Here is a 15746-nt window from a genome sequence, read left to right as displayed (position 1 = left end):
AGACTGATCTCCTTGAAAGGCAATGTCCTTACATATAATAGTGAATAGTGCTTATTCAAGTAAAAATAATTATTAGTTAAAATCAGGAATGTATTTTTGAAATATTAAAATTTGAATCTATTAAGTATACCCATGTTACAGAAGAACTCTTCCTTTGGCTACGTCCTACCACTAGATTAGTAATTTTTACAAAATATTTTAGTTTTAATTATATCTATATGTTTTAGTGGGAGCAGTGAGTGCTCATGGAATCCAAATTTATTCCTGGTTTTCTGGATTTACTTGATTATTAGGTGCTCATTGTGGGAGTCAGGTATTTAAATTGGATCCTCTCAAGGAACAGTTTGTTCTCTGTATCACAGATCTGTTTCTATAGCACCTGGAGTAACAATGATAACATTTCTTCTAATTTTTGCTGCAGCTCTGTTACAATGGACCAAATACCACATTAATCTGTGTGAATCTGGACAATGACAACGAGGCACCATCTTATCAAGTAGAACACAAAAAATGATCTAAGGTGAAGTGAAATAAGGGTGGACTGATCATAGCTTGGACAGTGTAGAATGAGACTAGTCAGTTAAATAGGATTATTTCAATAATAATATGTATGAATGTTAGCCACAGTTAATAATAGCATATTATGTCCTTCATATATGGAGGGCAGAGCTTGTGAGTTGGTTCTTGGAATGATAACTGTGTTCTCATTAAATTGTGGACATGTTTGAAAATTTCATGTTAGAGAAAATGAGTACAATTAATCTCAAAGATCAAGTAATTAAACAGTAGAAATATTAGTAAAACTGCAGCCATGAGAGGAAATAAAAAATCCATTAGCAAGTCTCCCTGGCTATCATAACCTATTCAGTGCTCTACTGACTTTTCTTGATGAATATCAACTCATTTGTTCTTATTTTACACTGTTAGATTATAGAAAGATTAAATATTTTACTAGTGTGGGAAGAAACAAGTTTAATAGAATATGACTCTGGGTGTAGGCTCTAGAGAATTTCCATGGCTGGAAGAAGTATCCACATCTTTATCATTAAAACGTGTTCATACAGCATAGTTCAGAATTTTCTAGATTCTGAGGTGAGCCTGGAAATTCCTTGTTGGTTGTCACTGCCCCCTGCTGGTCCTGAGCATCACTGCCGAGAATTTTTTTGTGCAGGTTCACTCTGGACTTCCCTCATTGTGTTTCTAGCACAGTAGTAAGTGGCTGTGTCATCAGTTTGCAAACTGTTCATTTTTAAGTAAACTTGGAGGTGTTTTCAAGCAAATTTGAGGCTTATGACATATTTGCTTTGATAGTTGGTCCATATCTTCATTCCTAATGGTCCTTGGAATCCTGTCTGAGACTGAGTATGCACTCTATATTATGGATGGCTCCTATTTCTGATTGCCTGTTGCAGGTTAAGTCTAACATTTTAAATTCTGAATCATCAAAAATGAATTTAGCAGTTTCTACATGCAGTCCAATTCTTTACTCTGAGAATTAGTTATTATATTACAACATTAAGAAATTTTAATAATATAAGAATTGTATACAGATCCGATTTTTGAACTGAAGTGTTTTAACTTGTAGTTAGTTTGCTCATTTATTCTGACTTGTAGCTTGCCATTCCCAATTTATTTGCATCAGTGTAGAATATAGGTTGGAGGGAGAGAGGGAGGGAGGGCGGGAGGGAGGGAGGGAAGGAGGGAGGGAGGGAGAGAGAGAGAGAGAGAGAGAGAGAGAGAGAGAGAGAGAGAGAGAGAGGAGAGAGAGAGAAGAGAATTAGAATATGAAAGGAGAAGAAAATCTCATACCAATTGGTGAATCCTCTTCTGAACATGTTCTGCATTTCATACTCAATTGTACTGTTAAGATGACCCACAGCATATGCAGGAATCTCATTATTTTTTTGTCTGCAGTAGAGGCAATATGGGCCCCAAAACTTTATTTGTTGTCTGCTCTTTTTTTCTTTTTATTTATTCTTCTCTCATACAATACATCCCAACAAAATCCTTCCCTCCACTTCTCCCAGTACTTCTCCCAGTGCCATCCACCCATCCCATATGCACTGCACCTCTGTTTCCCTTCAGAAAAGAGCAGGTCTCCCAGTTCTATCAACCAAGCATGGCAGAAAAATATGTAATAAGACTAAGCACAAACCCTCATATCAATGCTGGTGGAGGCAACACTGTAAGAGGAAAAAGAGTCCCAAGAGCAAGCAAAAGAGTCAGAGCCTACTCCCACTGTTAGGAGCACCTCAAAAACTCCAAGCTAAACAACCACATCATATATGCAGAGAACCTAACTCAGACTCATACAGTCTCCATGATTTTCACTTCACTCTCTGTGATTCTCTATAAGTTCTGCTTCGTTGAAACTGTGAGCCATGTTCTCCTGATGTCCTAGACTCCTCTGGCTCCAAAAATCTGTCCTGCCCCTCTTCTGTGGGGTCCTGGCTAGTGTTTGAGTATGTGTCTCTGCATTGGCAACCATCAGCTACTAGAAGAAGCCTCTCTGACGTTGATTGGTCTAGGCACCTATGTATGAACATTTTGCTGATTTTTTTCTAGTAGTGTTTGGGTCTAATCTAGGTCTCCAAGGACCATCTTTTTATTCCTGGTCATCAAGGCAGTGTCTGGAATGGATTATTTCTTGTGGCATGGGCCTCAACTTACACCAGTCATTGGTTGACCACTCCAAGGTCTGATCCACCATTGTCACACTGCATCTTGCAGAGAGAATGGGTTGTAGGTTGAAGGTTTTGCAGCTGTATTGGTGTCCATTCCCACTACAGGAAGTCTTGCCTGGCTACAGAACATGGCCAGTTCAGATTATGTATCCTCCATTACTAGGAATTCTTGCTAAGATCATCCTCATAGGTTCCAGGAAGTTTCCTCTGCACTAAATTTCTTTTTATATATATTCTATATTCTTTGTTTACAATCCAAAAGCTTTCCCCTTTCCCAGTTCCCCCCTCCCCATATGTCCAATAAGTCCTCTTCTATCCATCCATTCTTCTATCTTTCCACCTCCCTTTTCTCTGTCCTGGTACTCCCCTACAATGCTGGATCAAGCATTTCCAGGATTAGGACCCTCTTCTTCCTTCTTCGGGAATCATTTGATATGCTAATTATATCTTCAGTATTCAGAGTTTCAGGGCTAATTAATATCCAATTATCAATGATTGCATTCCATGTTTATTCTTTTGCCATTGAATTACCTCACTTAGGATGATATTTTCCAGTTCCAACCGTTTGCCTAAAATATTCATCAATTCATTGTTTTTAATTGCTGAATAGTACTCCATTGTGTATATATACCACATCACGTTTTCTGTATCCATTCCTCCACTAAAGGATATCTGGGTTCTTTCCAGCTTCTGGCTATTATAAATAAGGCTGCTGTGAACATAGTGGAGCATGTGTCCTTATTGCATGCCGGGAAATCCTCTGGGTATATGCCCAGGTAATGTATAGCAGGGTCCTCCGGAAGTGTCATATCTAGTTTTCTTAGGAACCACCAGACTGATTTCCAGAGTGGTTGTACCATCTTACAATCCCACCAGCAGTGAAGGAGTGTTCCTCTTTCTCCACATACTCGCCAACACCTGCTGTCTCCTGAGTTTTTAACTTTAGCCATTTTGACTGGTGTGAGGTGAAGTCTCAGGCTGTTTTGATTTGCATTTCCCTAATAACTAATGATGCTGAGCATTTCTTAAGGTGCTTCTCGGCCATCCGAATTTCTTCAGGTGAAAATTCTTTGTTTAGAACTGTAACCCATTTTTAATAGGGTTATTTGGTTCCCTGGGGCCTAACTTCTTGAGTTCTTTGTATATATTGGATATTAGCCCTCTATCGGATATAGGGTTGTTGAAGATATTTTCCCAATTTGTTGGTGCTGTTTTGTCCTTTTGACAGTGTCCTTTGCCTTACAGAAACTTTGTATTTTTTGAGATCTCATTTGTCAATTCTTGATCTTTGAGCATAAGCTATTGGTGTTCTGTTCAGGAACTTTCCCCTGTGCCCATGTCCTCAAGGGTTTTCCCGTGTTTCTCTTCTATTAGTTTCAGTGTGTCTGGTTTTATGTGGAGGTCCTTGATCCATTTGGAGTTGAGCTTAGTTCAAGGAGATAAGAATGGATCAATTCACATTCTCCTGCATGCTAACCTCCAGTTGAACCAGCACCATTTGTTGAAAAGGTATCCTTATTCCACTGGATGTTTTCTGCTCTTTCGTCGAAGATCAAGTGACCATAGGTGTGTGGATTCATTTCTGGGTCTTCAATTCTATTCCATTGGTACACTTGCCATTCCCTGTGCCAATACCATGCAGTTTTTAACACTATTTCTCTGTAGTATTGCTTGAGGTCTGTGATACTAATTCCGCCAGAAGTTCTTTTACTGTTGAGAATAGTTTTAGCTATCCTGGATTTTTGCTATTCCAGATAAATTTGAGAATTGTTTTTCTAACTCTGTGAAGAACTGATTTGGGATTTTGATGGGGATTGCATTGAATCTGTATATTGCTTTTGGCAAGATGGCCATTTTAACTATATTAATCCTGCCAATCAACGTGCATGGAAGATTTTTCAATTTTCTGAGGTCTCATTATTTTTTCTTCAGCACCACACTCATGAGTAACTATGGAAAAAATAAGAGTGGGCTGTGCAGATGAGCAACACGGTCTTTGTCACACTCTGAAATGAGGAAGGCAGGAGCTGAAGTGTCTTATCAAATTCTGGTGTTCTGAGAGTCACTTTGAAGATTGTGTAGGAAGGGAAACTGGGCTGTCTGCAAAGGCTTCCTAGTCAAAGGGATGCCTAACCCTGAAGGTAATCTCACACTCCCAGCATCCTTGGGCACTTGACCCCTGAACTGGGATATGTGGTCATAGGATGCTGTGGTCACCTCTGTCATGTAAACCGTTTACCTTTTATAAGAAAATATGCATCTCCCAAACAAACAGAATCACCCAGATGTAGACACACAGATAGGTATTCATTGTAAACAAATTACATGAAGACACACAGACAAGAATAGACACCCATATGCACAATAATATCCTGGATTATTCAAAAAGTTTTAAAGTCTCTGTTATATATTCTACTTAAAATGAACAATATTATGATTATTTGTAATGTAATATGTTTGTATTAGTGCATCCCCATTAACTTCACTCTTTATTCCTTTCACTCAAGATGACCCTTCTGGTCTCTCTTAGTCTCATGTCTTTCTCCCTTTCTTTCTTTCTTTCTTTCTTTCTTTCTTTCTTTCTTTCTTTCTTTCTTTCTTTCTTTCTTTCTTTCTTTCTTCTCTCTCTCTCTCTCTCTCTCTCTCTCTCTCTCTTTCTTCTTTCTTTCTTTCTTTCTTTCTTTCTTTCTTTCTTTCTTTCTTTCTTTCTTTCTTTCTTTCTTCCCTTCCTTCCTTCCTTCCTTCCTTCCTTCCTTCCTTCCTTCCTTCCTTCCTTCCTTCCTTCCTTCCTTCCTTTCTGTTTTTCATGTTTGCACATTCCCTCTCTGTTTCTCTTGTCTAATCACCTAGAAAGGAGATTGCATATGATCGTGTGTGTGTCGTTTTCTGAAAATATCCATGGTACTTGTACTGTTTTGAGTCATGAGAGTCTCTCAACTCCCAGGTCTCTTGTACATTATAGAGGCTCCCCACACCTCCTACCTATCAAGGATGCCTATTTCCATTCTTTCTTCTGGTTCTTGGATCTTCAGTCCTGTTCTTCCCCCAATACCTGATCATGTTCCTCTTTTCTCCTCACTGTCTTCTTTCCTCACAGGTCCCTCTTTCCCTCTGCCTGACGTGATTGCAGTGGCACACACTTGTAGGATTTGGTGAAGGTGGCAGAAGCAGGAGGATCACAAGTATACTTCATTTATTTATTTATTTATTTATTTATTTATTTATTTATTCATTCATTCATTCATTCATTCTTTCATTCATTCATTTTACATTTTCTGACCACACTGAATCCACCATCACAAATTCTATACCCCATCCTCCTGCTGCTCTGAGAGGGTGGGAGCACCTTGGTTATCCCCAATCCTGGCATATCAAGTCTCTGCTGAATTGGGCATATCCTCTCTCACTGAAGCCAGACTGGGCAGTTTGGGAACTTGATATGAGATCCCTTACTCAAGTAATTTTATTTCCTTTTAATTTAAGATTGTGTAGTTTATTTTAATGTTATGCTAATTATACTTTCCTTTCTCATGAAACTCTGTAGATTTAAGTCACCAAGAGTTTTCCCTTTTACAAAGGGAAGGAGTTCATTTTGAAGGCACATATTATTTTCAGTTATCTTCTATTCGAGAGGTAGATATTTATTTTTAAAATGTTCATGCATTAAATTTTGTAGATAGTCATTTAATAGTTACTGTTAATGATAATATTTTATTGCTTATATTTTTCATTAAATATCACATTCCTTTTCTTTAATCCTAATGAAAACTTCCCAATCTTCCTCTCCTCCCAGTCCATCCTCTTATTCCAACTCTTCCAGTCTCCTTCCTTTCTCCTTGGAGATTAGGAGTCTTCCTATGGATATCAACTTGCCTAGGCTTATCTACATGTAGTACTACTAGGCTCATCTCCTATTGAGGTTAGAAAAGACACTCGAGTTAGAGTACAAGGACCCAAGGCAGGCAATAGGAACATAGACAGACCCAGCACCTGTGGTTAGGGGTCTCACATGAAAGCCAAGCTGCATATTGTTTCATATGTGTAGATGTGCTAGATCTATCCCATGCATGCACTCTGGTTGGTGGTTAAGTCTCTGTAAGTCCCTATGGACTCAGGTTAGTTGATTCTGTAAATTTTCTTGTGATGTCTTTGATTTTCTGGATCCTTAGATTCTTCCTTACCCACTTGCAAAGAATTACACAATCTCTGTCTAATGTTTGGATGTCAGTATCTGTATTGGTTTCCATCCACTGCTGTGTGAATCATCTGACATGACAGTTATGCCAGACTCCTCTCTGCAATTATAGAACATCATTAATTTGTCATAGTGTGAGAGACCTCAGAGCAGGGCTCTCAATTTGGGTCATTCATTGGTTGGACATTCCCTCAGATCCTACTACAACTTTATTTCTGAACATCCTGAATGTCAGACAAATTGTGGGCTTAATGGTTTGTGGTTGTGTTGGTGTCTCCTTCCTTCAACTGGAAGTTATGTCTTGTTACAGGAGGTAGCTGCTTCAGATTCTATAATCTCTGTTGTTGGGTATCTTAGCTAGGGTTACCCTTTATATTTCAGAGAAATTCCATTGTTCCTGGTTTCCAGCTTATCTCAGATATGCACACCTCCATTCCAGTTTTCTCTCCCATTTCTCTCTCCTCGTTGATCACTTAATGCCTCCTGTTCCCCCTGTCTACACGCTCTAAGATCCAATTCACTTTCTATACCAACTATAGATATTTTCTTTTATTTCCACCTTTCAATGAGATTCAATATCCTCCTCTTGGACCTCTTTGTTGTTTAGCTTCTTTGGGTCTGTGAATTGTAGCATGTTTATCTACACAATCATAGAAACTACAAAGTGAAGATAATCCTAAAGGAGATGATGATATCATTAGAAACATGGTCTAATGAAGCAGAATTGACACAAGATTCTGCAAGGAATTAAACAGCTAAAAAGCCACACAATCTTTCAGTCTAATTAAAATAATCCAAGTTATTGTAATAACTATTTCTTCAAGAATCAGTCGAGAAAAGCCAACAGGAATTTTGAAACATTTTAAAATTATTTATCAGACAAATACAAATGAAGTCATTCTTAGCTCTAATCTCTGTTCATGAAGAATGAAGTTTTCATGCATGGAGAAAAGCAATTGCTAATAAGCCCATGGAGGAGGAATGCCTCTAAGACATTTCTGTAGGAATTTCAATAAGAGCCAGTGTTTTGGAAAACCTTCCTGAGGTTTCTTTCTTAAACTTACTTATGTACTGCATACACTCCAGCACTGTCCCTACTTCATCGGGTCTTCTGAATGAGAATGATCCTCAAAAGCTGAAATGTTTGAACACTTAACTCAAAGAAATCTTGTCATGTAGATATAGATCCCATATGTATGTGCATCCAAAATTTATATTAGTAGTAATGACAAAAATATACATTTTTGTATTATTGCAATTCAGATTATTTAATGTATGATTTGCTTTCTCTTGCTTTTATGCTGATAGCATAATTTTGTTCAGTTTGTACAGTTTCTCCAGAATTCACAGGATCTTATGGTGTCCTGAACTCTGTTATTTCATCATCAGAGGTAACACAATTTGAAGGTCATATGAAAAGGCCCATAGTAGTTAGGTTCTAGATATCATCATGTTTTAATTGAACACACATAATCTACTGCTTTACATATCCTCCTTCAATATATTCAATGCACAGGATCCCAAACTACCACTGACAAGGTCTCACAGATTGTTCTTGAGTCCTGAAGAATCCCAAGATATAATTTGAGTACATCCGAGCTTCAAATTAAGAACCCCTGTACAGATTTTGTGATAGGAATTACACATTACAATTGCTGGAAGATCAGTGCAAATAAGACCCCATAGAAAGGATCTTGGAGAAAAGAAAAAGTATATTGAGTTGGTAAATTCTGTAGATCCCTTTGTCCAGATGAAATCCATGAGGAAAAACCTAAGGAATAAATATAAATCAAGAAAAGTAAAGACATGATCTCCAGTGAGTTCATGAGGAGTTGCCTGCAGCTAACTGAAGCTTATTGGGTGTCACTGGCTCCATTGTTCTCACTGTCTTGGTTCTACAGCCTCACACATTTTAGTCCCAGCCCTATCTGTACAGTTTCTTTAGAACTCACAGAACCATCAGGGTGACATGTTACATGTGACCACATCTGGGTCAGTGCAAGGTCTGATATATCAGATGGCCCACACAGTGTCCTAAACTGGAAACCTAACTGAGTTTCTTCCATGAGCCAAATGTCCCCAAGTCTTCAGGGTTCTTTGCTTCTGGATATGATAACTGTTCCCCAAACTCAATAAGTTTTGCCATAGGTGATGATCTGCATTTTTCTAACTTCTAGGTATATGCTACTTTTAGATATTTATCTATACTATGACTATGGAGACTATCATCTCCATAGACATATTATAGATAAACTGCATAGCTGTTCAGTTTAAATTCTTGCTATGCAGATACAATTGATAATTCAACTTGTTTGCTTTAATATGCATGGACAGAAAAGAGTTGTGTATGACAACAGAATAGAGATCACATTTTTGGGAAAGACCACTGGGAATGTGAGCACTGGGGTTCACTGGACAAACTGTCAAAGTAATTAGTAAGGTATTTCTCAATGAGAGAACATATCTGAAAAATTCCATGTTGATTGAAAGAGCAAGGCATCTGGTCAACAAGTGCACATAAACACACCCACACCCACATACACGCATGTACACAAACACAAAGTTATACATCTGTGGATAGAGAAACCTGTAATAAACACAAAAATGAATTTAAAATTCAAAGCAGAAATTTGAATAAATATGATGTCTTAGCTGAGATTGCTATGTGTTGGGAACCAGAGAGCTTGGCTCAATGCCCGCCCCCCCACCCCCCCGCCAGCTGAGCTGTTTGCACAGGTTTCTTGAGAGGAAAACATCCCGTGGCTTAGCTTGATTCCTGCCTTCCTGCCCGGTGTGGTACATACTTCCCAGGTGCCTGACCTATGACTATAATTGATTTTTTCCTGTTCCCTTTCCTGGCCTCTAGTATATATATTGCTGGTTTCTCAGTAAGGAAAGGGCTGGGGCACTCTCTTTGCAGAATGACTCGTGTCTGCTTTTTTTTAATCCCCCTGGGAATAAACTGCTTGAAGAAGATCTTCCTGTGTTGCATCATTCCTTGCTGGTGAGGGTGGTCACAACAACTGGTGCCGAAACCCTGGAACTCTCCTTGTTCGGGGGTTTTAGAATCAGAACTTCTTGCAGTCAGAAGTCAGAGGGGGGAGAAGTCAGAAGTCAGAAAAAGTCAGAAGAAAAAGGGAGAGGTCAGAAGTCAGAAGATTGTTCAAAGGTTCCTTAATAAACTTCTTAAAGAAGACTTCGTGTGTTGCGTCTTTCCTTGCTGGTCGAGATAGGTGCTGACAAGTGGTGGCTCGTACGGGGATGGCCTGTACGAGGACACCGACCTCTCCTCTTAAAGGAATGGCTCAGAACTTTTTGCAGTCAGGGTTGCGCGCTGGTAAGTTCCCGGGTAAGTGGGACAAAGTAAACAGTGAGAGACGATAAAGTTCCCAGGTAGGGAGGGACAAAGGGAAAATTCCTTGGTACAAGAGGCTATACAGACTCCAGTGTGGAGCACTAAAGTTCCCAAGGTAAGGGGGGACAATAAAGACCGCTGAGAGTGCGGCTAGTTTGCTCTAATTGTTAAAAACTTTATCTGCTGGGGGTCCATTTCTTGATCCTGTCTCACTTTACACAGCAGATGCTGATTTAAACTGCCCTGCATTTATCTAGGTGTCAAGCACAGCTAGAGAAAAGCTGCTTTTAAAAAGGGCCAGCAGCTTCTCAAGTTCTAGAGCAAGTAGGCTGATGGTTATTTCTTCTATTGGGTACAAAGGTTAAGGATCAGATGTTTGAGATTAAAAGAACTATGGGAAAGACTGCAGTTAAATTAAAAGTAGACCAGAGTGCTTTGCAATGTTTCCATGAAAACTAAACCATCTGATTTAGTCCCATTCTTCTGTAGTTTGAAAAGTATCTAATGAGCAGAAAGAAGACAAGAAGAAATTGAATTGTTCTATCAGATAGTGTGTACTGAAAAACTACTGAGAGTATGAAGATGCTGCTGTGGTTGAAGTGTTCCTGGAATTGTGTCTATGCCTCTAAATAATGAAGGGAGATTCCCTGTCACCTTGTATTACCATCAGAGAGACTTTGGCATTATTGCCACCCCTGATTAAGAAAGGTCTGTGTCCATGGCACTGGGGTTTTTGGCTTGTGGAGTTGCCACATTGGGATTGTTCCTTCTAAACCATATGTGCAAACAACAAAACCAGTCCAGAGCAGTAATTGAACAAGTGCTTAGGCACAGGACAATACATCTGCTCAAATTTGGCTCAGCCTGTATCGAGAATAGTTAGTCTATGACGGGCAACTCCTTTGCAGTCCACACCAACCTAAGACGGGGGTTCTGGGACTGGCAGAGATTCTCAGAGATGGGTAATGGAAGTTGGACAGAAGGTGTCCTAAGACAGACGCTATTCATTCTTAAAAAAATAAAAAAGGGGGAGCTGTTGGGAACCAGAGAGCTTGGCTCAACGCCCCCCAGCTGAGCTGTTTGCACAGGTTTCTTGAGAACAAAACATTCCGTGGCTTAGCTTGATTCCTGCCTTCCTGCCCAGTGTTCTACAGACTTCCCAGGTAACTGACCAATGACTATAATTGATTTTTCCTGTTCCCTTCCCTGGCCTCTAGTATATATATATTGCTGGTTTCTCAGTAAGGAAAGCGGGGGTGGGGGCATTCTCCTTGCAGAATGACTCATGTCTGTTTTTTTTTAATCCCCCTGGGAATAAACTGCTTGAAGAAGATCTTCCTGCATTGTGTCATTCCTTGCTGGTGAGGGTGGTTGCGATAGCTATGCATTGTATGTCTGAATGTGTATTGGTAATCCCTGATTGTGATATTTAGAGGCAACCCAGACAGCACAAGTATGGAGCAGAGATTGAAGGAATAGTCAACCCATGATGGGCCTCAACTAAGACCAATTCCATGGGTAGTATTCAATTCATGACACTAATCATGATAATTGGTTGTGCTTGCAGACAGTGGCCTACCATGAGTGTACTCAAAGAGGCCCACACAGCAGATGGCCAAAGGAGATGCAGATAGTCAGATCCAAGCATTAGAATTAATTCAATGAGTCTTTAGGGAGAGCTCAGGAAAGGATTAACAGACCCTGTGGGAATAGGGACTTCACAAGTAGAAAAACAAACAAACAAAACAAATCATAAACAAACAAAAAGTCAATGGAGTCTACCAACCTGCATACTTGGGCCTACCAGAGACTCAAGCAACAATTAAAGAGCACATATGGGCTGGAGCTAAGCCTCCTGTACATATGTAGCTGATGTGCAGCTGCTCATGCAGGTACCTCATCAACTGGAGTAGGGGCTATCTCTGACTGTGGATACTGTTTCCCAACCTGGGCTACCTGGTCTGGACTCAGTGGGAGAAGATATGCCTGGTCTTGCAGTGACAGCATATGCCAGGGTGAGTTTCTACACAGAGCGCATGTTTCTGCTTTTTGGAATAAAGGGTGAGAGAATGGAGATGTTTTTGTGTGGGTGGGGTGGGTGGGGATAGGGCATGGCTGATTTGGGATAAAATAAATAAATGGATAAAATAAATAAATGGCTATAATAGATAAAGTAGATACATAAATAAGTTAATAAAAATATTTATTCATTTATTTTAATTATTTTATTTATTTATATCCCAAATACTGCCCCCCTCACTCACTGCCCCTCAAAGATTTCTTCACCTAATTTCCCCTTTAGTCTGAGTGGGTATCTGCTTTGTATATACTGTGGACCCCAGGGCATTGCATCTGTACAAGGTTAGGCACATGCTCTCCAGATGAGACCAGACAGGGCTGCCCACTCTTATATAAGGTCCTGTGGTCTCAAATCAGGGAGTGTATGCTCATGATTTTGTTACTAATCCTCTGGGACTCCCAGGGGTCCAGGTTAGTTGATAGTGTTGCTCTTACTTTTAGTTCCCTTTACCATCCCCTTAGTTCCTTCAGTCCTCCCTGTAACTATTCCATAGGAGTTTGAGACCTCTGTCAAATGCTTGACTCTATCAGTATCAGTCTGAGAGGACAAAAGGAGATAGTGGGGATACAAATTGGAAAGGAAGAAGTCAAGTTATTACTATTCATAGATGATGTGATAGTACACATAAGTGACCCCCCAAATTATACCAGAAAACTCCTACTGCTAATAAACTGCACCAGAAAAGTGGCTGGATATAAAAATAGCTCAAATAGTCACTTCTCATTGGCTATATCAGACAATGTGGCCTGGTAAGTATGAGCTGGCATTTAAAGGAGTCCCTGCTATATGTGATATAAATTGACAGGTAAAGGAAGCAATATACCCTATTAAAATGGGGCCTAGAGCTAACCAAAGAATTATAAACTGAGGAACACCAAATGGCCGAGAAGTACCTAAAGAAATGTACAACATTCTTAATCATCAGAAAAACACAAATCAAAATATCCCTGAGATTCCACCTCACACCACTTAGAATAACTAAGATAACAAACTCAGTTCACAGCAGATGCTGGCAAGGATAAGGAGAAAGAGAAACATTCATCCATTGTTGATGGGATTGTAATCTGGTTTAACAACTCTGAAAATTATTCTGGCAGTTCCTTAGAAAATTGGACATAGTACTGCCTGAGGACCCAGCTATACCACTCCTGGGCATATTCTAAAAATATTCTCCAACATATAACAAGAATACATGCTTGACTATATTCATAGAATTCTTATTTATAATATCCACAAGCTGAAAAGAACCCAGGTGCCCCCAAACACAGGAATGGATAGAGAAAATGTTGTACAACTACACAATGGAGTACTACTCAGCAATTAAAAACAATGAATTCATGAAAATCTTAGGCAAATGGATGGAACTAGAAAATATCATCCAGAATGAGGTAACCCAGTCACAAAAGAACACAAATGGTATGCACTCATTGATAAGTGCATATTATCCTAAAAACTTGGAATATCCATGATACAATTCACAGAGAACATTAAGCTCAAAAAGAAGGAAGGCCTAAGTGTGCATGCTTTAGTCCTTCTTAGAAGAGGGAACACAATGCTCGTGAGAGGAAAAACAGAAACAAAGTGTGGACCAGAGACTGAAGGAAAGGCCATAGAGGAACTGCCCAACATGAGTCTCCATCCCATAAACAGATACCAAACCTAGGCACTATTGTAGATGCCAAGAAGTGTTTGCTGACAGGAGCCTGATATAGCTGTCTCATGAGAAGCTCTTTCAGAGCCTGGAAAATACAGAGAAGGATGCTCGCAGGCAACCAGTGGATTGAACATCTGGTCTCCAATGGATGAGTTAGAAAAAGGACTGAATGGACTAAAGGGGTTTGCAGCCCCATAGGAAGAACAACAATATCCACCAAGCAGATGCTACTGATCTCCCAGGAACTAAACCACCAACCAAAGAGTACACATGCAGGGTTTCATGGCTCCTGCTGCATATGGAGCAGAGCATGGCCTTGTCAGCCATCATTGGGAGGAGTGGCCCTGTCTTGCAAAGTGACATGTTTTTGAAAACTTCATGTTAGAGAAGATGAATACAAAGATTTCAAACATCATTTAAGTAAACAGTGACCATGTTGCTAAAACTGCAGTCTTGTGAAAAACAATGTATTACCAAGTCTGCATGGATGTCCTCACACACTCAATGTTCCAGTGAGTTTTGTTGATAACTATCAGTTCAATAACTTGTTCTCATTAAATGCTGTTTAATTTTAGAATTATTTAAAATTTCTTCTAGTGTGAGTATAAACTATAAGTTTAATAGACTATTACACTAAACAGTGGACTCTAGAGAATTACCATGGCTAGAAGAATAGTTCACATCTCTAACATTATAACAGTTGCTCATACAGCCTAAGCCAGAACTTCCTAGATACTGAAATGATCCTGGAATGTCCTTCTTGGTGGTCACTGCCCCATACTGGTCCTGAGCATCTTTCTAGGGAAGTTTTTGATCAGGTTCACATTGGAACTCCCTCATTGTGTCTCTGGCACATTAGTACATTACTTGTCATCAATTTGCAGGCTGTTCATTGTTATGAAAACTTGGCTCTTGGAGGTGTCTCTGCTGATCCTCAGTCTGGATTTGAGAGCTGAATTATAGCCTGTGTTTCCATTATATTCCATTATTCCCATCCACTCCAGACCCTTTCCTGGAGGCTGGCCAACCCAGTATACACCAGTGCTAGTTAATGAGAACACAGAGACAGTGCACGTGTTGGATAGGATCTGTGAGGGCTGCACCAGCCCAGGTCCTGACTCCTTCAGCTGGACCTGGGACAGGACACCTGGGGACAAGCAACAACACTATCAGTCATACATCTTCTAGCTGACATGTCTGAGTCCCTCTTCTGAAATCCTGAACACTTACAGCTTGGAAAGTTCACCAGGCAGAGGAGCAGCTCCAGGACAGCCATGCTCTGATGGAGGCTCTAATGAGTGGAGGATGGAGGTTCTCAGCTTGGCCTGTGTTTTTTTCTTGAGCCTCAGGGCTGCTTTGCATTCGAGGAGGTTCCTGAGAGGATAAAATGCAGCACTGGGCAAGATTTCTGGTGAAAGACATTTGCTTTATGCTTTTTAGATCACATGGAGAAGAACATAAGGAGCGTTTTTCTGTCACTGTCTGGAGTTCAAATTGTAGAAAAACAGGACATTGTAGGATTCCCATTGTGCAGGGTTAGGGAGAAAAATGTGCGAATGTTTACAGTAAATGAACTCACATTCATGAAGTTCAGGCAGAATGGTTTCCCATGTCCTTTTTTGTGCTTTTTTTGTATAACTCTGTATATGCCAGAAGAGTCTTTAGGATGGAATTGGCCTCGTGGAGTTCAGACATGCTGCTTAATGAACTAATTAAAATTATTCTCATGGTATCTGCAGTACTAGTTCTGTTGACATCTCATTTGTAAAATTAATTGT

At 39.8% G+C, this 15746-nt stretch overlaps 1 gene segment (V, D, J or C); it reads right to left on the bottom strand.

Annotated features, from left to right (window-relative positions):
- Nucleotides 1-1145: 1145 nt before the first annotated feature.
- On the bottom strand, nt 1146-15251 carry LOC127687797 (Ig heavy chain V region PJ14-like). The segment is given in 3 exon segments: nt 1146-1253; nt 14868-15115; nt 15199-15251. Coding segments are annotated over 3 exon segments (402 nt in total).
- Nucleotides 15252-15746: the final 495 nt, after the last annotated feature.

This window comes from Apodemus sylvaticus, chromosome 6 (assembly GCF_947179515.1).
Source record: "Apodemus sylvaticus chromosome 6, mApoSyl1.1, whole genome shotgun sequence".
In the NCBI taxonomy this organism is placed as follows: Eukaryota; Metazoa; Chordata; class Mammalia; order Rodentia; family Muridae; genus Apodemus; species Apodemus sylvaticus.
Note: the sequence above shows the minus strand (reverse complement) of the source record. Positions and strands in the feature narration are given on the sequence as shown.